The following is a 21,575-nucleotide window of genomic DNA, read 5'->3' as shown; positions in this document are numbered from 1 at the left end:
CATTGTTGACGATTGTTGTCAGTCAAAACCGCGTTAAGTTTTTGCGTTTTTACATACCCGTACAATAACTAGAATAATTTAATAAAAACAGTCGCGGGTCTTAATAAATTTCATCAAGCTAAGCGATTTTACATTAGTAATTCTTTTATACATTGTAATTAAATTTTAAATTTTCCAAACAGTTTAATATTTTTGCCAAAAACTTTAACTACAAATACCGGTTCTTACTGGTAATATAATAATCGATTGTTAATGTTCCGCGAAAAATACTCGGGTAGAATGCTTTTATTTTTGAAAAACCTAATTACATCATATAAATCTGGCGGAAATTTAATTAATGCTGACATTTAAAAATCCTATCTAGCAATACTTGGACTGATGTCAATGTCAAGATCGACTGATGAGTGATGACAGCTGTTTTGTCTGATTAACAAGACATGGGTTGATAACAATAAAAGCGGCTTTTTTTTAATAACAAAATGGTTCAGTTACTTTATATCGTAGCTAGCTTGCATATATTATTGTGCCCCTTTACTAAGGTGGAGGAAAGCTTCAATATCCAAGCTACTCACGACATTTTGTATCATCGATTTAACCTCTCACAGGTATGAAATCTAATTTTGGAATTCATAAGCTGCGCGTTGAGATGTGTATATTAATATATTCTTCCAGTACGATCACAATGAATTCCCGGGAGTTGTGCCGCGTACTTTCATCGGCCCTGTCATTATATCTGCTTTATCCGCTCCTGTTGTGTTTATTTTACATTTATTTGGAATTAACAAGTTCTGGATGCAATATGTAGGTAAGCGCTTTAACCGAAAATCTTCATTCTTTTAAAAAATTTAGTTTATGACTCATACACAAGAAAGTACTTTAATGTTTTTGTTTTTTCTCCAAAATAAAGATAAATATTGCTTTTAATTTTCAGTGCGCCTAACTCTAGCATTAACAGTAATAGCATCATGGAGCCGTTTCAGGGATACATTACGGAAGCAATTTGGTAATTCTTTTGCCTGGTGGTTCACTTTAATCAGTGTATCACAGTACCATTTTATGTTTTACATGAGCCGACCTTTACCTAACATCATGGTATTACCCTTTGGTAAGTGTTACATATTTATTTATAGCAGTTAACAGCGACTTTGTCAGTACAAAAAAAAAATACAGAGTAGCCTTTAATATTTATGGGTGCATCAGCTACTTTCCTCTTAAAGCCCTTTCCAAATTGTACCAGCTGTTCAAGAAATTATGTGGTATAAATGCATATGCTAATGGACACCTAAAAACTTAAATATTTGGTTTACATAAATTTTATTCATATTTTTAAATTAAAATATATGAAATGCATATAAACTAGCTATGTCTCAATATATGACATCAAAATTAACATATCATACATTGAGCATGCATATGTTTATTTTACTAGTACTACTAAGTACTTATACCAAAAGCATTGTGGTGATATATAATATTATATATATTTTAACAGTGGTAGACGCCAGCAACAATATCCATTGCGCAAATTGGCTGGCTCGCCCGGTGAAATACCACAACCACACAGAAGACAGGCGTGAAGTGGAAGTAATTCTGCATTACACCTGATGAGTGTGGTGCCGAAGGCCTAATTTTAGTCCTCTTTCCCTTCCCACCCTTTTCATATAAGGGAATAATGTGGATTTGAGGAGGAGATGCATAGGAAGGTTAAATATTTTCTTTTTGTGCATCTCCCCCTTCATTGATTGAGGGTAGGCAAAGCATCTTATTTATTTATTTAACTCTGCAATTGCGAATGTCTATGGGCATCGGTCGCTTCGCCATTTCGGCGATTTCATGTGGCTGTGGCTTGCTCGTTTGCCACCTTGTAATATATATAAAAAAATATTTATTGTAACCAGATTGACATCAATAATATCAATCAGCGGCGATCAAATGGTTAAAACATGTGTTAACTTAATAGTGTCTAACAGTGTTTTTGGAGTAATACATGTATAATTTATTTATTTTTCAGTGTTACTTGCATTAGAGGGATGGCTGTCAGGAAAACATAAACAGTTTATTATTAGCGCTGGAGTTTCCATTGTCATATTCCGTTCTGAACTAGCAATGCTCTTCGGATTATTCCTTATCATAGATTTGTTTTTTAAGAAAATTGATTTTATGAAGTAAGTAACACAATAGAAAAATATTATAAAATATTTTTACATCTTCCAACTTTCTCTTGTTGTGTGTTCAACTTTCAACAAACCATAAAGGAAGTCATTTACACTTCTTTGCTGGCAGTGATTATTCCATTCAATGTTCTGTTTTTTTCTTTCTATTTTTATTAATAATAGCATTTAATATTCCATTTCAGATTTATCAAAATAGTTGTACCTACTGGTATAGGATTGGTGGCATTGACAGTTGTAGTTGATTCATTGTTTTGGGGTCGCTTGCTCTGGCCCGAGGCAGAAGTCTTTTGGTATAATACCATACTGAATAAAAGTTCTGATTGGGGTGTATCCTTTTTATAAAACACATTAATATAACAAGTTATAAATAATTCCTTACTAAATAAATCTGATTGAAATGTTCTCCAATGTTCAATATCCAAGAATCATATTTTAGTTGAAACTTTTTAATAAGATCATTCTGTATAATCCATGCCATGTAAAATGTTGCCAGATATTTATTGATAATACATATTTCTAAATACATAAGAACCTCCATGGAGGGTTGATTATAATTAAATAATTTTTATTTTCTTAGTGTCATTTACTTAAATCATTACATGACAGACTTCACCATTCCTATGGTACTTCTACTCGGCATTACCTCGTGGTCTAGGACCAAGTCTGGTCCTGTGCCCAGTGGGTGTGTACTTGGACCGGCGGCTGGTCCAGCTCGTCGCGCCCGCTGTGGTTTATGTTCTATTATTCTCCTTTCTACCACACAAGGAGCTTAGATTTATTATCTACGTGTTCCCATTGCTCAATACGGCGTCAGCTGTGGTGTGCTCATATGTGTAAGTATCTAGTAAAGTGAAAAGAAAAGTCTTATAAGAAATAAAAAAGCGGATGCCAGTTTGCTTCGAATATGTTAAGAGTTTGAACCAAATTCGATAAATCATGGTATTTTTTCAAATTATAACAAAAATATTTGTACTAAGTGTTGAATGTTAAATTAATTCAATAGTTTTACAAGGTATGTTTTATTGTTTCAGGTTTATTAGACGAACCAAGGCGCCAATTTACGAATTATTATTTTGGGGTATTTGTTTGATAATAGTCGCTAATGTGATATTATCTATAGCATTAGTTTTAGTTGCGATTTCCAATTACCCTGGAGGTTTGGCAATCACCAGGTATGTATAGTTGGATTTAAATTCATCACTGATTAAATTAAAAAGTGGTGAAAAGATCTCTAAAACCAATCACCATAATTCTAGAATTGCTTTAGGTAAAGCTTGTTTCTTTTCAGATTCCATAAACTTCTCAAAAACGAACCATACGTCCATGTACATATCAGTAATCTGGCGGCTCAGACTGGGGTCACTAGATTCACGCAAATCCACGACCACTGGAACTACAGCAAAAACGAGTCCTTGTCCTCTGAACAATTGCAACAATATACACATCTTCTTGTCGAAGCTAAGAGCAAATATTCTCCAACTATCAAATCTTTTACACAAACTCATGTAGTATTAGATAGTGTCGACACTTTCTCTCACGTGGCTGTCAATTATAAACTAATACCACCTGTAAGAATTAAAACGCGACCAGCGATTTTTATTTTAGAAAGAATAAATTTTAGAGAACACCAAAGAGATTTCACTAATGAAAACATCATAAGCGTCGAAAATCTTGAATCACAGGAAGAAGCAATTAGTGAAGAACTAAACTCGGATATCAATAATGATACCGATAAAACCATAAAAGAAAACTATGAGACTGAAAATATTAATGAACTTATCAGTGAAGAAAACATAAATAATAGTAAGAAAGTTACTGAAGTACCTACAGAAATATACGATGAGGTTAAAATCGATAACAAATCCGAAAGCATTGAAGAAGTGAATGAAAAACCTGAAAATATTCAAAAAGATTTTAAATCTTACCGACAAGAGAGAAAGAAGAAAGCAATAGCAAAAATTAAATTGGAAACTCGCAAAGAAGTTGTGGCATCAGCTAAAGAAAAATTAAGAGAAATAATGAAAAGACATAAAAATGTCGCAGTAGAACTTTCAGAGAATAATATACAAGATGATGAGAAAGAAAGTAAAGAAGTAGACGGGAGAGGTGATATTCCGGATATAGAAATAGTTCCCGATGTGGAGACTGCAATTATTGAAGAAAAGATTTTATCTGAGCCAGAGCAAGTGACTGAATCAGAACAAGTGAATGATTTAGATCCTATCGAAAGTTTAGTTAAAGCAACAGATACTAACCATACTAATGAAAACGTAGATGCTATAGTCGAAGAGGTTATTAACAGACTTATTGAAAGAAAAGTTTACGACGATAAGACGAAACCGGAAGATATAAAATTAGAAGATAGACAAATGATCCAAAAGATTGTTGAAGAAGTTCTTGCGGAAAAGATTAATTATAAATCAAGTTCAGAAAAATAATAATTAATGTTTATATTATTTACTTAATTAATATTAAATGTGATCTCTGTATTGAATGTTTTAGAGTTGTTACATTCATTTTTTAAGGTTCTATTTGTGCCAATTTTTGTAACATGTTCCATACAAAGCGCTTTTAAAGAGACAAATTACGACTATGCCTCATACTAACTTACTGTGCTCAAATGTTGTTATTATTGTTGTTTGTAAGATTAACATTGTTATCTAATTTTTTTGGTGTCAATTTATTCGTGAATTTTCATTGACGAGACAATATTTTCGTCCAAGTGTAAATTCACGATGAAAATATGTAATAATGAAAAGTCAATTATTATGTTGATTGATGTAAAGTTGTTAATTTTGTTTTAAGAGTGTTTTATATCTTACTAGCTATCGCCCGCGACTCCGTCCGCGCGCATTTAAAAAAACTTAATAGAGGTATGAAAAATATATAGAAGCCGATTCTCAGACCTACTGAATATGCATATAAAATTTGATAAAAATTGGTCAAGCCGTTTCGTTGGAGTATGGTAACTAACATTTTAATATGACACAAAAAGGTGTGGTTGAAGTTTTAACACTTCTGGACTGTGACGCTAATTTGTATATCGTTTTTCTTATACAGCCTTAATCTTATACAGCCCCAAATGTTATACAACTTTGTATAATTAACCCATGATGTTATAAACTTGGTAAAATATTTGATGTTTCCACACTACTACAATTATTTATTGTGGTATTTTATGTTTTATATGAACAATTAAAAAATCTGAAAATATTTATTTTAAAACTTAAAGATAAATGTTCCCCATAAAAATTAATTTATTATTTAACATTAGGAAAAAGATAAAAGTTTTCCAAACAGTGAAAACAGTAGTGGCATTTTAAATCTCGTTAAGATTTAATATCACACCAAAAGATGACATTAACAAAAATAATGTAAATAAAATAAAAAAACTTGAAGATAAGGGTCATATAATTAAGAATAACTACTACAATATATAAAATATATTTAATAAGAAAAACATAAATAAATCTTAACTGTTAAAGAAATTTTTTTCGACATTTAAATAACAGTGTTGTATCAAATTTAGTAAAACTGTATCCATTATAATTATTTGTGACATAAATTATTTATTGACTAGGGGGACATGTTTTATCAAATAGTTTCAAAATTAAATGCGCAAATGACTTTGAAATATAATATAAAATAAATCAAACTAACGACCTGGAATTAATCAAGATTAAATAATTCTTCTAAATAATAAATAATCTTTAAGTATAATTAAAAGCTCTCTTGTTTATCGTATTAAAATATAATTTAATTCCGGTACTAACTTCAAAAACTTTTAGTTTCAGTAACATACCTATCAGAGGACATGTAATTTTTTTTACGACTGTAACGAATATATTAAACTAGCTTTTACCCGCGACTCCGTCCTCGCGGAATAAAAAATAGAAAACGGGGTAAAAATTATCCTATGTCCGTTTCCTGGTTCTAAGCTACCTGCCCACGAATTTTCAGTCAAATCGACTCAGCCGTTCTTGAGTTATAAATAGTGTAACTAACACGACTTTCTTTTATATATATAGATTTAACGAGGTCTTGATTTTGTAGCCAGCTACGGATTACTTTTGCTTCGTATTTAAAAATATACAGTAAATATTAGTGATGCAACGGATGTCTGTTTCCGTTTCCGCAAGTGCGGAAGTTCCGCGTGCTTTTCAACATCTGTTTCTGCTTCCGTTTCCGCAACTTTTATAACGGAGAAAAAAAGGAACTTTACGACGGCTGAGAGATCCAAATGCGCGGCGCGAGACGGGCAGTCCGTGCGCGGCCTTTCGGCACTTGTCGCATTTGTTTGTTTACGTACTATTTTGTGAATTTAAGCGCGTAATATTTTCTGCAGCTGTTTGAAACAATCAGTTTCTCTTGCTGGAGTATACTGCCTAGTTGTTGTCCATATAAAATTTGACAACTGGCAAAATGTGACTATTTCATACTTACGACTTATTAAATGTACTTTTGAATAAGTGATAAACATGTAATATATCATCATCATTATATAGTTAGAAATATATTTGTCGTTTGTCAACACGAGTGGTTTGGCGAACTTTAATTTGTAAATAGTGTAATTTTGTTTCCTGAAAATAAATTTAAAAAAACGCGTATTTTAACTTATTGCAGCGCAGTAAAAATACATACATTGAAGGGTAAAGGACACCGATATCCAATGCCTTAATAAATTAAAAACGAATACAAACTGTTTTTACCGAAAAAAATATTTTTGTAAATATGTTTTTATTATTATTTACACTTCTGTTTCCGCATCCGTTTCCGTTTCTGCTAAAATTTATTTTTGACATCAGTTTCCGTTTCTGGTTCCGGTAAGACACTTCCGTTGCATCACTAGTAAATATCCACATAATTTCTCAGTCTAAAAAAGTGCAACACATCTCGAGTCATACAAGGAAATGCTGTTCAAGTTTATCATTTTATATAGCAGTCGCGACTAACTGCTAAATAGAAATTCTATCTAGTAATTTTAACTGTTATATTTAATATTCATACTAATTGACCGACAAGGTTATCTGACCCGGTGGGCATAAGTCAAACTAAATTATGACAGCCCACTAGCGCCCCCCTGACAAAAAAATCTCAAGATCCTTTACATATAGTAGTTTCTTTCATATAATTTTCTATGCCTAATGTAGGTTTTACATATTTTTTTATAGAACTAACCTCGATTACAGCGCCTCAACGGGTCAGATATCCTTGTTTGACTATAAGTTTACACATCGAGCAATATCTTCCAGTCGAAGCGTCCGGAACTGGAGTTGATGGAAGGCGGGCATGGGGGGGAGACGACCTGCCAAGGCTTGTCGCGCATCGCCCCCAGCGCGCAGTACGGAACACGCAGCAGGTTATTGCTGATCTGGTAGCCGGACTCCGTACGCTTTTTGCCGAAATGCTTCAACGCGTACACCATCAGATCCAGTGTTGCCGCGTGACCGATGAAGATTATGTTGCCACCTGAAAAAAAAAAAACATAACTATAAATATTATTTGCGTCATGCAAACTAACGTTCTTATAAGAAAGAGATAACGATATTTCACTATTCTTTCTTGGTTCGTTCACTTTAAATATCGTAATAAATAGATTATTTGCTATTTTATTTTTTTAGGAGCTAACTTTTCAATACAATTAGCAGGTTACATATTTTGTCAATTTATATTCATAAAAACTTCAATTTCAACTATCTAAAGAATCTATATCTCAACATCAAAATCACCATCAGCAGCGGTATCTCTGACTGCGGAATGTATCACCAACTCATTTCTCTTGTAGAACTGTTCCAATGTCTCTGATACTTCTGTATCAACTTCCACGTAGGGTTTGTACCTGCGAATAAAATAAATATGCTACTATACTACGAGAATACAACAAGACATATCGTAAATAAAAGAGCGGTTCTGTTAAACATAGAATGTAAAAGTTTCTTCAGACAATAAAATATTGAAAGTAAACATTTTATTATTACTTTAAGTCGACGTTGTATCCAGCTTTGTGTAACTCCTTGGGTGTCATGAAGGGTGCCATGCCACCCGGCATGTACCAATGCTTGAACTCAAAAAGACCCGGCTCCACCTTAATCTTAACCGGGGCTTCGGGTTGTAAGCCTGCAAAAAATATTTTAAACACATCAACAACCACCTTCCTAGTCTTTTAGTCGTCACACTGGGAATCTCTCAGAGAGATTAAATATGAAAAATCTATACTAAAAGGCTACTTAAATTATCATTAAACTGTTGAGTTTCTTCGTTACAATTCTTAAGGAAATATTGGGATTTAAAATTGAATTAAAGGCTAGAGTTGTCAGTGTGACGGTCTAACCTCTCAATTAGCGTCCACTTAAGAAATGTGAGTGTAAATAACAGTGAGCCAGGCTTTGAATGTTATTATCGCGTACCTTCTATAAAGCTGTGTGCAGTTTCCACAGAGCGCAGTGCGGCGGAGGCGTACACGTGGGAGACGGGCACGCCCGCCAGCCGCAGCCCCTCCCCCACCAGCCGCGCCTGCAGCTGCCCCACTCGCGTCAGCGGAGTGTCCTTAGCGTATGATGCACTGCCGCCAACTCTGGAACAATACATGCCTATATTTATACAAAAAATATTTTCTACTTCGTTTTAAATAATAAATTTGTATTAATAAACTAGTATTAAAACGTTTAATCCACGGATTAAAGTGAACTTGCAAACATCTAGTGGCATTTTGACGATCATTATTGCTTTCAAATGGTGTTACGTGTCAAATAGAACGCAGCGTTCGTCGTAATTTGACAAATGCACTAAAAGTTATTGAATTTATATTGGTTGTTATTAATTTTCAACTGCTCAAAGGAAAGAAATCTTAAACTTTAATATATTAATGTGAGATAGTTGTGGTTAACCTCTCCGGCAGATGCAGCGGCATGTTGAGATCCTTGCGTACATATGTGTCATTTTCATCGAAACAGAATGGCACCCACTGGCCGTAGGTGAGGTCAACTCGTTCGCCATGCCGCATCGCAAACACCCAACGACGACTGTTGCTGTCTGTGCCTGTGCTCGTCTGAAAATTTTTCAATTATGGTCGTTCGAAAGTTTTTTTTGCCAGATCCGAGTAACAGATTAAGTGATCACTCGTCATTGAATACTCACTGTAATACTGTCAGAACTCTCCGAATCCCCTATACCTCTACCCACACTCGATTTCCAGTCTATGCTTGTACCTAAAAATAAAATATTGGAAAGACTATAAACTGTCTCCTATTTTTTAATCAAATCTTTGAATTATACGCTATCACTACTGTATTCTTCATCAGCATATCAATTTGTTAACAAAACAGTCTTATCTTTATGACTTACGTCAAGTACAAAAGAAGTGAAGATCAACGTTTGTTGGAATAAATTAACTGAGTTATCAGCATGTAAGACTTAGAATTAGGAGAATTTGAACTAGACCAATGAGATGATGGATTAATTGTGTGAAAGGAGTCATGACCAAAAATGGAACGACTGATCGATTCGGAAGTCGGAAACATGTTTTGCTGACCGTACATAGTGTTAAGGACACGGATAGTTTATTAGTAATTTGCTGACCCTGTGTGATGCGAAGTATACTCTCGCTCCTGTCGTTCTGCACCTCGTGCCAGTACTTCTCCCACTCCTGATAGGTCTCCTCAGACTTCTCCTGCGCGAGCCCCGCCGCGTCCTCGTGCGGATAGTTTGACATGTCCGCGTATGTATTCGTTTCAGAGTCCGATGATTTGCATTCTGCGCCTTTGTAAACAAAAAAAAAATAGAATTCATAGAGTCAGAAAAGTTATATTTTTTATTATTAAAAAGTGGTAAAAGAGAAAGCAGTTCACTTGATGTTAAACGACTCATAGACAAGGCTGGCGCGGTTGTGATCGACCGGTTCATACCGGTTAAACTTATTTGACATCGCGATTAAATAGCAAGCTCTGCTTCTGAAGCCAGAGATGTGAACACTCTGTAATATGTTAAAAATTTCTTGACCAAGTCAGCACCCGTGCCCACGCTTTATTATATGAACACAAGAACAAGGTGAGCTGTCATATACATATATTTTAAAACTTTTTAAACATAATTACGATTAAAGTACAAAATATTTAAATTAAACCCGAGCAGCAAATTTATTATTTGTTAATCGAATTAAACCTTGAAAATGTTTACTTAAAGTCAGTTTTACTTCCAAATGTTTTGAATATTACGAACGTTTTACTCGTAATTTAATTAAACATTCATACCCCGAGTTATCTCCAGCCAACTTCGATCATCATTAACATAAAACTAACAAAAAATGCTGTAAACTTGTATTAGTTGCAAAAAATACAGACGAATTGATAACCTCCACCTTTTTTAAGTTGGTTGCGAAGAACAACGCCATAAAGCATGCGATTAGATGTGATTGACTAGTTACAAAAGTTCATAAACATTACTAAAATATCACAGCGTACTAAACAATCAAAATGTACGATCAGGGCCCTTCAGTGTGTTCCAGTTTCAGAAAAATTGCCTTCCTGCATGCAACGACACAAACACCGCCCCTTCTAACAAAATAATCAATTAGTTAGAATTGAATTGCGCCAAGGACGGCCTTACTTCGTACAGACCCATTTAATAGCTACGTCAAATTAGTTATTGTTTCCGGGTCGTGGTCTGAAACTACTTACCGTCAAATTCAACAATAGTACTAAGTATACAGTATAGCGGAATAATTTGAGAATGACCTTGACATTTGTCTAACACGCGAAACAAAACATAAAAAAAAATCAACTGCCAATAGCGTTACCCGCGTGACCATGTACAGATAGAATAAGAAAACATTAATTATAAAATAACGAAATATGATTGAACTCCTGTAAAACTTACCGTTTACAACACCTATAGCGCATAAAAATGTTAAAACTATAAACATTTTAATTAATAAATAACTAGACTTTTGCGTTACGGATTGAGACCTTATAAAATTTCAGGCGTCCTAAGCACCCACTATTACTAAAAGGTATGTGAAATTAATTTATTTGTAAATATAACTTAAAACTACCTACATTGAAATATTAAGAGTCTTTAATACACACTGCGTTCAGAAACCTCAAAACAAAACCGTAAACAAATATCCAACAGTCACCAGAAAAAATAATCCAAATAATAGGCCAAAAAATCAAAAGATATAAAATATCTTACTTTGGTCTGCCATTTTATTTTCCAGTATTGATGTTTTAAACAGCGCGTTTACGTTAAAACTGGTACAAGTTCAAGGAGAGACTGCCGTTTGCCGGCTGTCGCTATCAGCTATCTACTATTTCCCGCCGAAAAACGAAACTGAGTCACCCCTCAACAGCTCAATAGTGATGATTTCAGCAAATAAAGATAACTTATATAGATAAAAAGAAACATCATGTTAAGATTATAAAATCCAATAAGATACCAGAATTACGTCGCAGAAATTTGAAACATAAGAAATCAAGTGTGTTTTGTCTTAAAACAAAAACATTGTTCCAACTCAATGTACTTCATAAATTCAATAGAGTTAAATAACTTCTATCATTTTACATTTGAAACAAAATAGGCAATATTACAAACAATGAAATAACATAGTACTAATATATGGTACAAAAAACAAGCTTCGTCTAATGACAGGGAAAAAATACAGTACTCAAAAATTATAAATGTAATATTTGAACAGAAGCAATAAGACAAGTGTAATGTAAAAATAATCTTGGTTTACTGTACTACAACGGTAATCTTATCGTAATAACTTACAATTCTTGTGTCCTAGTGAAATTGCTCGGTGTAACGTCCAGGCGTCTGACTCGGCTGTCCTTTGTACATAAATGCCCGGAAGGAAACCTGAGATACCTGTGAATGAAAATATAAATATGTCATTACTACTAAGAAAGTGGAAGAATGTTTAATTGAAAACGCAAATCTCAAGAATAATCGTCTTTCACAGAAAAGTTGACTAACCTAATCTAGAAATAAAACATACCTTATCTAAACTCAATGTGGGAGATATAATTCAATAATTTTAAGCTTCTTACACGCCAACTAACAAAATACATTGACAACACACATTACATAACCCTAAATTACATACGAAAACTTAAAACTCACCTCTGAATTTATACGGGGCTATACGCAAAACATTTCCGAAAGCTAGCTTCATAATAACATTTAGCAGGGTCTTGTTTACCTGTCAACCATGAAGTACCGTGCACCCAGCCGTCAACCGAGCCGTCAAACTGCGACTCCTCAATAAAAATAAAATCTCCGATAACAAGTTCAAGTTCATCGGACGCCTTCGGCGTGTAGCCTTGGTTCACTTTATACACCTGTCAAATTATTATTTAATAACTAGCATTTGCCAGCGACTTCGTCCGTGTGAAATTAAAAGAAAAAAATAAGTATGTGCCCTATGTGTTCTTCCAGAGATACGTGGTAAAAAGCATTTTATAATATCAAGTCTAGTAGATATAATTACGGTTGCCAACAACTTCGTCAAAGGAGAATTAACAGCCAAAACAACAGCCTTTAATATGCCCGCGAGCATCAGCTACCTTCCCGTCTAAGTCCCTTTAATATCGGTCCACCATTCTGGAGATTACCCGGAACAAATGCGGCTTTGCGGAGAGACACAGAGAAAGATTTCAAGAATTTATTTGTCGTTAACAACACAAATAACACTCTTATTTTATTTATATGTAGTGATGATTTAACTAAAAATGAAATGTAGAACTTAAATATCAGAGTGTTTTCAAAACATAGAAAAATACAGATTCTGAGGTAAAAAGTGATTCGAAATAATTAATATACAAATGAGTTAATGGTGGGATCTTTTCCCTCTATTTACTAGTTACTACTTGACTCTTATTAGAATTTATAAAACCGTAAGTAAAAAAAAAATCGTGCTAATTATCTTTTTTTCGGCAAGTCATAATGCTTATTTTCTCAACTTTATATATGAATTGTAATTTACCTGATAATTATTAAAGCGAGGATCTCTAGAATAAAGTCGTAGCTCCCAGTTGGCTATATCAGGCAATTCCAGTTGACTGGCCAAAGACTTGAGGGAATCAAATGCTGATATATTAAAATGATAAGCGAGTGTCATGTGCAATGACTTTACCAATGGGTCCAAGTTTTTTGCTAAAATATAACAAAATATTAACTTTTAACATAGACAAGTTTAACTTATTACTTACTAGCTTTTACCCGCGACTCCGTCCGCGCGGAATAAAAAATAGAAAACGGGGTAAAAATTATCCTATGTCCGTTTCCTGGTTCTAAGCTACCTGCCCACCAATTTTCAGTCAAATCGATTAAGCCGTTCTTGAGTTATAAATAGTGAAACTAACACAACTTTCTTTTATATATATATAGATTAACGAAACTCAGGACAATTATTGAATTGTGCATGTGGACTAATAGTGCATTATTAGTAGAATTATTATTCAATATAAAATGAGTTCAAAAGGAAGAAAAGAGTGATTTTAATGGAAATTAGAACTAATTCAAAATAACATTTATTCTAGTTTTTACAGCAGTGCATTCCGCAAGAGTTATTTACAGAATTTATTCGTTAATAATGAATCAAACAACTGGCACATATTTAATACACTGCAAAAAACATGCATTCACCAAAATAACTATACTTACCAATAAAATAAAACTTGTTCTATTGAGCATTATAACATTTACTAATAACAGAATAAAAAAAGTTAAAACTAAAAGTGAACAACCATAAAGTATATATAAACACATATGTAACAACAATGTAAAATATATAAGGGTAGTCTTACACATTGGTATAACATTTTTTGAACAATCCAATCCTGCCATAGCCTTCTGTTTAATCAGTTTTTCCATTTCAACTGTATGGAATTAAGCAGTTCATAAAAAATTTAAGCAGTACTTAAAAAATCTAAGCCTTATATCCTTATCTTTTAAACAAAAACAAGCAATTATTTATAAATTGTCTTACTACCCTGAGTATGGGATAGAAAAAGAGTGGTATTCATTATTTTGTAAATTAGTTATCCTCTTATTTTAACTTTTTCAGCATGGATTTTGCTTTTTTGGATGAGATTGCGTTCAGCAATAGATTGCTGGTCATGTCTGTCATTTTCCTACACTATCCTATATTACTTTACTTTACATGTAAAATAATTTACCTTGAATTTCTTTTACATATTGCAAAGACAGTGCCTTAAAATAATCAGCATACTCCTCAGAAATGAATAGGCCAATAAAATTGGGGGAAACATAAGTTTCTAGTTTCATTGGACAGCTTGGTTGAGGTCCCACTTTTTCAACTGCATGTTTCATAGCTACTGCCAGGTTTAAGGATTCCTCATCTGATGCCTGTAAAATTACATTTAATTATAGACAGTGTTGGCAAAATAAAGGGAATAGTGATAGTTATTAAAATTGTTGTTTAAGGAGTAAAAGTGACTTAATATGTCCATATCTTGACTAAATACATTCAAATTTGAACAAGACATTTAAATCCTGCCACCTCATTGGCAGAAGTTGTGTACTTAGGAGTAGAGACAAGTGCAGTGTGGCACACTAGTACATCTATAATTTTAAGTTATTATTTTTTTTTTTTTTTATAATATAAAGAAACATCAAACTTAAAACATACTTTAAAAAAAGGGACTATTGTAATATGGGGTGGAGCATTGTGTGCACCGTTCCATCCACAAATACTTTTCGACTTCTCTCTGAATTCCTGTATCCGACTTAACAGTTGGCCGGTAGGGGTGACGTATAAAATATATTCGCGAGGCTCTTCAGAGTCGATTGCAGCATCATTTACATGGGTAAGAAGCCAATCTGATGCCAGTTGAACACTACGGTTTCCGGTCGCAGCTAACGCCTTTAGACTGATTATAAGTAGATAAATTATTATTGCAAGAAAAATGTAAATAAATTAAAAATAAACTCAATATATCGACATTTACACTCTTTTCTTAGGAAATCCCATCTGTACTAGTACTTGATATGGTGAAATGTCTTGTTTTGAAGAAGCGGTAGACGTGGAAATCTTACGAGGCGGCAAAGAAACCATTCTAGATAACTGCCCTGAAAACGTACACAACGTTCGTAGCATGCAAATGTAATAGTTCTGAATATAGGGAGCATTCAGAATTTGACTTTATTTCTTTATTATCACTATTCCTTTTATTTACTAAACAATAAACATAAACAGATCGCTACAGATAAAATCAAGTTATAAAATCCTTTGTACACGTCAGTTATCGTCAAAGAGTTAGTGATTTTATTTTGATTCAACGTTTTAAATCTATGGCAAATGTCTTTAAATGTCAATGTCACAGTTGTCATAAAACCGCATGCTTTTATTGATTGTCAAATTGTGTTGACGAGAATTTCATAGTTCTAGCGGAAATAAGAAAAATTGTGTTTATTTCTTTTAATTTCCCCAATATATTCAGTTAGTAGCTTCACAAAACATTTCCAAAAATGTACCTGAGATATTACTTGAACGAGAATGGGGACCGACAATATACACTAGCGGTAATGAGTATTTTATAATTTTTGTTAAAATTCAAACATGTGGCGGAATATTACTAAAATAATATGCCCTTGTTATTTCAGACGATTGATCCTAGTGGAAAACCGACATTGTCCGCTCACCCAGGTAGGTTTCCAAATTATTTTATTAGGTGTCATAAGATATTACCAATATTTCACATTCCTTCTGCTTTTTTAAAACAAAACAATTTTCCTACCTTTTACAATATACAAGTGCAAGTGTGGTATCCTATCCTATCCTATAAACCTAAGTAGTATTTAATTTCATTGTAAATGTTTCAGCCCGTTTTTCACCAGAAGACAAGTATTCAAGACAGAGAATAACAATCAAGAAACGTTTCGGCCTTCTTTTGACTCAGCAACCTGAACCTATTCATTGATTCTATAAAATATTTAGGTTAAGTTAGTGATAATTTATGGTATATATAAAATGTAATAAAACAGTTTCCAAAAAACATCAAATTTGACTAATTAATAAAATAAACTTCATTCTTGAAACAATATAATATGTTTTTTGTTATCCCTATAATATAATAACGCAGATTCATTATAAAGTAATAAAAAAATAAATGAAAGTAACCTATGAATATCTATTCTGTACATAAAACCAAGATGTATCTGGTGTCTGTACATGAAAAAATACAACAAAGCAATTATTACTGTAGTGTGTAAGGTGTCTTTTCTTCATTATAAACTAAAAACAATGGTTGGGAAATCCACTAAAAACATAATAATAAAGTAATATTGGAAACAATAAACTAATTTGGGTTTAACCTATTATCTCTATTAGGGTTTAAAAAGCTACATCAATTGAATTCGATAGTTTCGGAGATTTTATTTTTAGTGTAAGTTGTCCTCACATTTTTTCACGTTTGATATAAGATTTTTGTCTTTTAGCCTGGTCCCTATCAGTGAAATACCCCCACGCAAAGCCAACGAAGTTGCGGCATATAACTAGTAACAATTAAGATTTTACTCTTTATAAGCTATCAACTATATCGGTATCTTTTAAAGAATAAAGCGTACACACCATATGTATGCTTTATTTTTTCTGGTAAAATTATTCCAATCAATAAGTAGATAGTTATTTTGTTTTGATCTTTAAACCATTGGCTGGAAAAAGTTACATTGACACTTGAAAGTGACATATTTAATATAAACGTCAACGTTATGTCATTAATTTTGTTGTATTTTTAAATGAAGATCCGGTACAATTTAAACAAAATATAGAGTAAAGTTAGCTTTAATTATTGTTTTACTAAACATAATGGCGAAGAAAGGAGAGTTGGAGGCTTGTTGGAGTAAAATAAACTATGCTTTTCCTATCTTAAACGGAACAATATTTACTGAATGCACCAATGAAGAATATGAAGACATCCAAGAAATTGTTATTAATTTAGGTATTCAAATTAAAATTCGTGATTTAGTGATTATTCATATTGAAAAGTATGTTCGCCAAAACACAGTGCCATCTTTTTGGGCTAAGTTTGTAAAATCGGACGTGGAGGTGAAAGGATTTCAATTATTCAAAACTGCTATCAATGACTTATATGATTCGGTCACAAACTTCGAACCAATGTTACGAAAATTGAGCTTATTAAACAGTAATTGTTCTGATAACATGCCTATATTCGGAGAAAGAGATATTATACTGGGTTTTAAGCAACTGCTCCGTGCTACACTGTTAGCTCAAATACCTCTTGAATTCCAATATATCATTTACTTTTTTTATAAAGTTTCATTCAATGTATTTGATAATGAATACGAAAATTCCGATATGGGCGAGGATGTGATGTGCTCAGGTTGTTGGAATGATTATTCAGATTGTAACTGTGCTTACATTGTCAAAGTGTTTCATGACACAAACCGCAAGCTTATGGAACTTCAATTGTTGGAGAGGTTGGCTGGTCAGGTTTTGACTAACTTTATTCAAATGAGAATAGAAAGCCATATACAGAAACTTTGTACCGGCACATTTGATGTTTCTCACATAGCATTTCTAGAGAATTGGCTTGATACAACAGTGATGTCATGGCTTACAAGAATATACTGCGGGGGATCCTCTAAACCTCCTCCAGATGATAAGAATGTTCAAAATGCCATTTCAAAGTTTAAGCAAAAGCTTAGCTATTATTTATATCACAGTTATACAAAACTAAGAATAGATCAACTTTTTAATATAATTATTGAATATCCAGATTCACAACCTGCTGTAGATGACATTAAACTGTGTCTTGACAAAACAGACTTACGACCCACACTATGTAAAAATCTGCAGACAGCATTGGAAACAAGACTGTTACACCCTGGTGTGAACACATCTGAAATATTAACAGCATATGTGTCCACAATTAGAACATTGAGACATCTAGATCCTTCAGGAGTCATTTTGGAAACAGTTACAAAACCTGTAAGAAATTATTTGAGGAATAGAGAAGATACAGTCAGAAGTGTGGTTAGTAGTTTGACTGAAGATGGGGTTGGAAGTGAATTGGCTGAGGAGTTGGCAAAATTTGCAGCTGATGGAGAGGATGATCTTGAAAAAGAAGATTTGTGGGATGAATGGAACCCTGATCCAGTGGATGCTGATCCTAAAGCAAACTCTAGTGATAGAAAAGCAAGTGATATTATATCCATGCTTGTAAATGTTTATGGTAGTAAGGAGTTATTTGTCAATGAGTATAGAACATTACTGGCTGACAGATTATTGGGTCAAACAGTAATCAACACCGAAAAAGAAATAACATATTTAGAATTATTAAAATTAAGATTTGGTGAATCACAACTACATTTCTGTGAAGTTATGTTAAAAGATGTTTATGACTCCAAGAGAATAAATGCACTTATTCATCAAGATAACAGTTTTGGTGACTCTCATATCATGTGCAATGGGATGATATTGTCTGCACAGTTTTGGCCTCCATTTAAAGATGAAAGTCTCGAGTTGCCAGATGTAATAAAGCAACTTTTAGAAAGGTACACAAAATGTTTTGAAGCGTTAAAAGGCAATAGAACCTTAAATTGGATACCTCATTTGGGAAATGTGAATATTGAAATAGAAATTGGACAAAAGAAACTAGATTTAACTGTTTCACCATTCAATGCAACTTTAATTATGCATTTCCAAGATAAGCCAGAGTGGTCTTTAGAGGAATTGCACCAAGTAATGAAGGTACCAATTACAATTCTGAGAAGGAAAATAACTTATTGGCAGTCAATGGGTCTCATATCAGAGAAAAGTGCAGATTATTATGTGTTGGTGGATGGCAATGATGCAAATAGATCCAATGTTGCCACAAGTCAGGTTCAAGAAATGATTTGTGAGGATGAGGAGTCGGAGAGTGTTATGGCATCTGCTCATGATCAAAGAGAAGGAGAATTGCAAGTGTTTTGGTCTTATATTGTTGGTATGTTAACCAATTTAGATTCTTTGCCACTAGATCGCATACACCAGATGTTGAAGATGTTTGCCTCCCAAGCTCCAGGTACAGAGTGCAGTATTCAAGAGCTCAGACAGTTTTTAGACACCAAAGTGAGAACACATCAACTTGTACTTCAAGGCTCCATGTATAAATTACCAAAGACATAGGAATAAATAAGATGAAAAAAGTTTAACAAAACTTTATTTTTCTTTTTAGATATAAAAAAAATTTGGTTACATTATTTAAATGTCTGTGGGTTAATCTGTATTACTTATTGTTAAGTGACAACATTTAAGCCTTTTACAAAATACGGCAAAAAAAGGTATTATATAAAATGGATTAACTGAAATAAATATTTATACCATCCCACATTAAAAATTACATCATTTTAATACTTAGTGATTGCAGTAATACATAAGCTTGTCAGTCTTAACACCTATAAAATACTGATTATAATTACATTTTTCCAATAAATAATAATTTTAAAAACAAAAGTTTTGAATATACTGTAAAATAATACAATTTTGAATGACAGGGAATGTTTGAATCATGTTTTTTACTGCATGAAAAGGTAAATGCAAGATATTTAAAATTATTCCATATAAAAGTCAAAGCAATAATTTCTTTATAATTGTTCAAATAATGAAATTCCTTGGAATGTTAATTTTTAACTTATTTAGGTAAATCTGACAAAACGTTATAATATTAATGAAATTGAAAATTCTTTTATCATTGGTTTCTGAGACTAAAATTCCTGTAAAAAACATATCGTTATCACTCCCATTATCTTTGATAGAACAGAGATAACAATGTTACAGTAATGTACAGTTTTATACAGGGATTTTTGTCTCAGAAACCAACGATTATTTATGAAATTAAAAAGTTTCAAAGCCCACAGACCGTCTACTCCGTGTCATATCTTTGTAGCACCATACTTTATTTGTATCGACGATATTCAAACTTGGAGCGCGCAGACCAATTGTTTTATTATTAAATGACAATGAAAAATCATATCTATTAAAATAGACATTAAACATTTGTTAACCCCGAAACCATTGTTATTATAATTAGGCCTTTATAGTTTGAAAAATCATTAAAAAAAATAGTAATTCAAATGGGATGAAAAAAAGGTAATGTTCTAAGGTCCGTAGCAGGCTATAAAAAGTAGGTCTGTTTTCATTAGACCCGATAATATTTATATTAAAACAGCAGAAGCTAATACTCTCATTAGTACATCGAAATATTTAAAGGACTAAAAATTACAAGAACTGTTTCATTTACAAAGCAATAAAACTGCATATAATAATCAACAGAACAATCTCAAGAAATGACAAAAATAAATATAATAATACAGTAAAACATCTAAAACAGTTAAAGCTCTACAACTATCTTACATATGTACAGACAATATCAGTGCAATGGTATACATATTTTTAGTAATCAAGTGTTACACCGCCAGTTCGCACTGCCGAAACATTCACATAAACATTGTTGTGAAACATTAAGATGTTTCACGTAAATTTTTCGTCAGCTGAATTACGGTTACTTTTTAATTCAATTCCATTCTATAAGTCATATTTTAACGTTTTAATTTTTAGCCTCGTATATTTTTTATTAATTTTTCTTTCGATCTTCAACTACACGCTTGAAAATATAAAAAAAAAGAAATTGCGATTACTATACACCGAGTTCCGAATATTTTTGTGGTTAAAAACTTTTGGAATTCATGAAGTAATAATTAAGTAAAAAAAAAAATGGTTACCATTTAACAATACAATGAACAGAAACTAACATTATTTATAATTTAATATAATTTCCTTGATTTGAAAGTTCAAGAAGTCACATATAATTTAATTAAAGAGAAATAAAAAAAAAAACAATATTGTGCTCTAGTCTGTTCTAGAAAATTCTTTTTACCGCTTTATTAAGTTTGACAAGGGGTAAAATTAACGGTATATCGAACGATAATTTCAATACGTTATTTTCAGACTATTTAAGAGTTTATTATGGAAAGTTGACAGTTACATTGTATATCCATAAATGAGAAATATATACATTTTAAAATGTATTTAATTGTTTCATAAAGGTATTGTATTTAAAAAAAACAAGGCCTTAATTAGTAAACTTATATCCTAGATAATATTTAAATGCAAATGTATTTAAATAGCTTAAATAATAAATTATTAAGTACAAACAATGTTAAGTTCATCATTAGGTGCTAGAAATCTCTTCTTGGACGAATGTGTTTTAGTCATGTTACACGTGAGGCGGGTAGTCGCAAAACTTGATCTTAAACCTGTCTTTCAAAATCTCCGCCTACATAAGATGCTATTTATAAATATTTTATGTCTTCCTAGATATACGCAGCCAGTAAATTAAAGTCTGTTTGACCGATCGGCCCAACGGAAAACATTCAAAA

General features: G+C 32.6%; 4 protein-coding genes across 6 annotated transcripts; 3 read left to right on the top strand and 1 right to left on the bottom strand.

Annotated features, from left to right (window-relative positions):
* Window positions 1–404: 404 nt before the first annotated feature.
* Window positions 405–4,627, top strand: LOC106721445 (dol-P-Man:Man(7)GlcNAc(2)-PP-Dol alpha-1,6-mannosyltransferase). Its single transcript, XM_014516383.2, has 8 exons — window positions 405–605; window positions 673–805; window positions 932–1,105; window positions 2,012–2,165; window positions 2,357–2,501; window positions 2,781–3,007; window positions 3,206–3,346; window positions 3,463–4,627. The coding sequence occupies exons 1-8, from the start codon at window positions 480–482 to the stop codon at window positions 4,610–4,612; spliced, it is 2,250 nt and encodes a 749-aa protein (XP_014371869.2). The 5' UTR covers window positions 405–479; the 3' UTR covers window positions 4,613–4,627.
* LOC106721689 (ecdysteroid-phosphate phosphatase) lies at window positions 2,939–15,412 on the bottom strand. Of its 3 annotated transcripts, XM_045681762.1 has the most exons (14): window positions 15,143–15,412; window positions 14,824–15,064; window positions 14,351–14,540; window positions 13,156–13,325; window positions 12,373–12,511; window positions 11,943–12,038; window positions 9,753–9,932; window positions 9,312–9,382; window positions 9,062–9,222; window positions 8,582–8,748; window positions 8,153–8,291; window positions 7,904–8,013; window positions 7,353–7,643; window positions 2,939–3,015 (listed from the first exon to the last, which is right to left on the bottom strand). In XM_045681762.1, the coding sequence occupies exons 1-13, from the start codon at window positions 15,289–15,291 to the stop codon at window positions 7,402–7,404; spliced, it is 2,055 nt and encodes a 684-aa protein (XP_045537718.1). In that variant the 5' UTR covers window positions 15,292–15,412; the 3' UTR covers window positions 2,939–3,015; window positions 7,353–7,401. The 3 variants fall into 3 exon arrangements, with proteins under 3 accessions (XP_045537718.1, XP_045537717.1, XP_045537719.1); XM_045681761.1 differs by lacking the exon at window positions 2,939–3,015 and having other exon boundaries at window positions 7,213–7,643; XM_045681763.1 differs by lacking the exons at window positions 2,939–3,015; window positions 14,824–15,064 and having other exon boundaries at window positions 7,213–7,643.
* Window positions 15,413–15,523: 111 nt separating this feature from the next.
* On the top strand, window positions 15,524–16,175 carry LOC106721593 (H/ACA ribonucleoprotein complex subunit 3). Its single transcript, XM_014516556.2, has 3 exons — window positions 15,524–15,716; window positions 15,798–15,840; window positions 16,017–16,175. The coding sequence occupies exons 1-3, from the start codon at window positions 15,663–15,665 to the stop codon at window positions 16,112–16,114; spliced, it is 195 nt and encodes a 64-aa protein (XP_014372042.1). The 5' UTR covers window positions 15,524–15,662; the 3' UTR covers window positions 16,115–16,175.
* A 755-nt stretch (window positions 16,176–16,930) lies between these two features.
* LOC106721512 (anaphase-promoting complex subunit 2) lies at window positions 16,931–19,349 on the top strand. Its single transcript, XM_014516459.2, has one exon. It carries the CDS (start codon window positions 17,002–17,004, stop codon window positions 19,321–19,323), a length of 2,322 nt encoding a protein of 773 aa, XP_014371945.2. The 5' UTR covers window positions 16,931–17,001; the 3' UTR covers window positions 19,324–19,349.
* The last annotated feature ends 2,226 nt before the right edge of the window (window positions 19,350–21,575 follow it).

The sequence above is a fragment of the Papilio machaon genome, chromosome 17 (assembly GCF_912999745.1).
Source record: "Papilio machaon chromosome 17, ilPapMach1.1, whole genome shotgun sequence".
In the NCBI taxonomy this organism is placed as follows: domain Eukaryota; kingdom Metazoa; phylum Arthropoda; class Insecta; order Lepidoptera; family Papilionidae; genus Papilio; species Papilio machaon.
This window is presented reverse-complemented; position numbering and strand designations above follow the sequence as displayed.

Bases quoted from the DNA above. Each gene is read 5' to 3' on its own strand.
- LOC106721593 (XM_014516556.2), top strand. From the start codon at position 15,663: ATGTACCTGAGATATTACTTGAACGAGAATGGGGACCGACAATATACA. The intron at 15,717-15,797 runs GTAATGAGTATT...TTGTTATTTCAG, and splicing joins ACCGACAATATACACTAGCG to ACGATTGATCCTAGTGGAAA. The intron at 15,841-16,016 runs GTAGGTTTCCAA...TAAATGTTTCAG, and splicing joins GACATTGTCCGCTCACCCAG to CCCGTTTTTCACCAGAAGAC.
- LOC106721445 (XM_014516383.2), top strand. From the start codon at position 480: ATGGTTCAGTTACTTTATATCGTAGCTAGCTTGCATATATTATTGTGC. The intron at 606-672 runs GTATGAAATCTA...ATATTCTTCCAG, and splicing joins ATCGATTTAACCTCTCACAG to TACGATCACAATGAATTCCC. The intron at 3,008-3,205 runs GTAAGTATCTAG...TTATTGTTTCAG, and splicing joins GCTGTGGTGTGCTCATATGT to GTTTATTAGACGAACCAAGG.
- LOC106721512 (XM_014516459.2), top strand. From the start codon at position 17,002: ATGGCGAAGAAAGGAGAGTTGGAGGCTTGTTGGAGTAAAATAAACTAT.
- LOC106721689 (XM_045681762.1), bottom strand. From the start codon at position 15,291: ATGCTACGAACGTTGTGTACGTTTTCAGGGCAGTTATCTAGAATGGTT. The intron at 15,065-15,142 runs GTAAATGTCGAT...ACTTATAATCAG, and splicing joins GGATTTCCTAAGAAAAGAGT to TCTAAAGGCGTTAGCTGCGA. The intron at 8,014-8,152 runs GTAATAATAAAA...TTTTATTCGCAG, and splicing joins GGATACAACGTCGACTTAAA to GTACAAACCCTACGTGGAAG.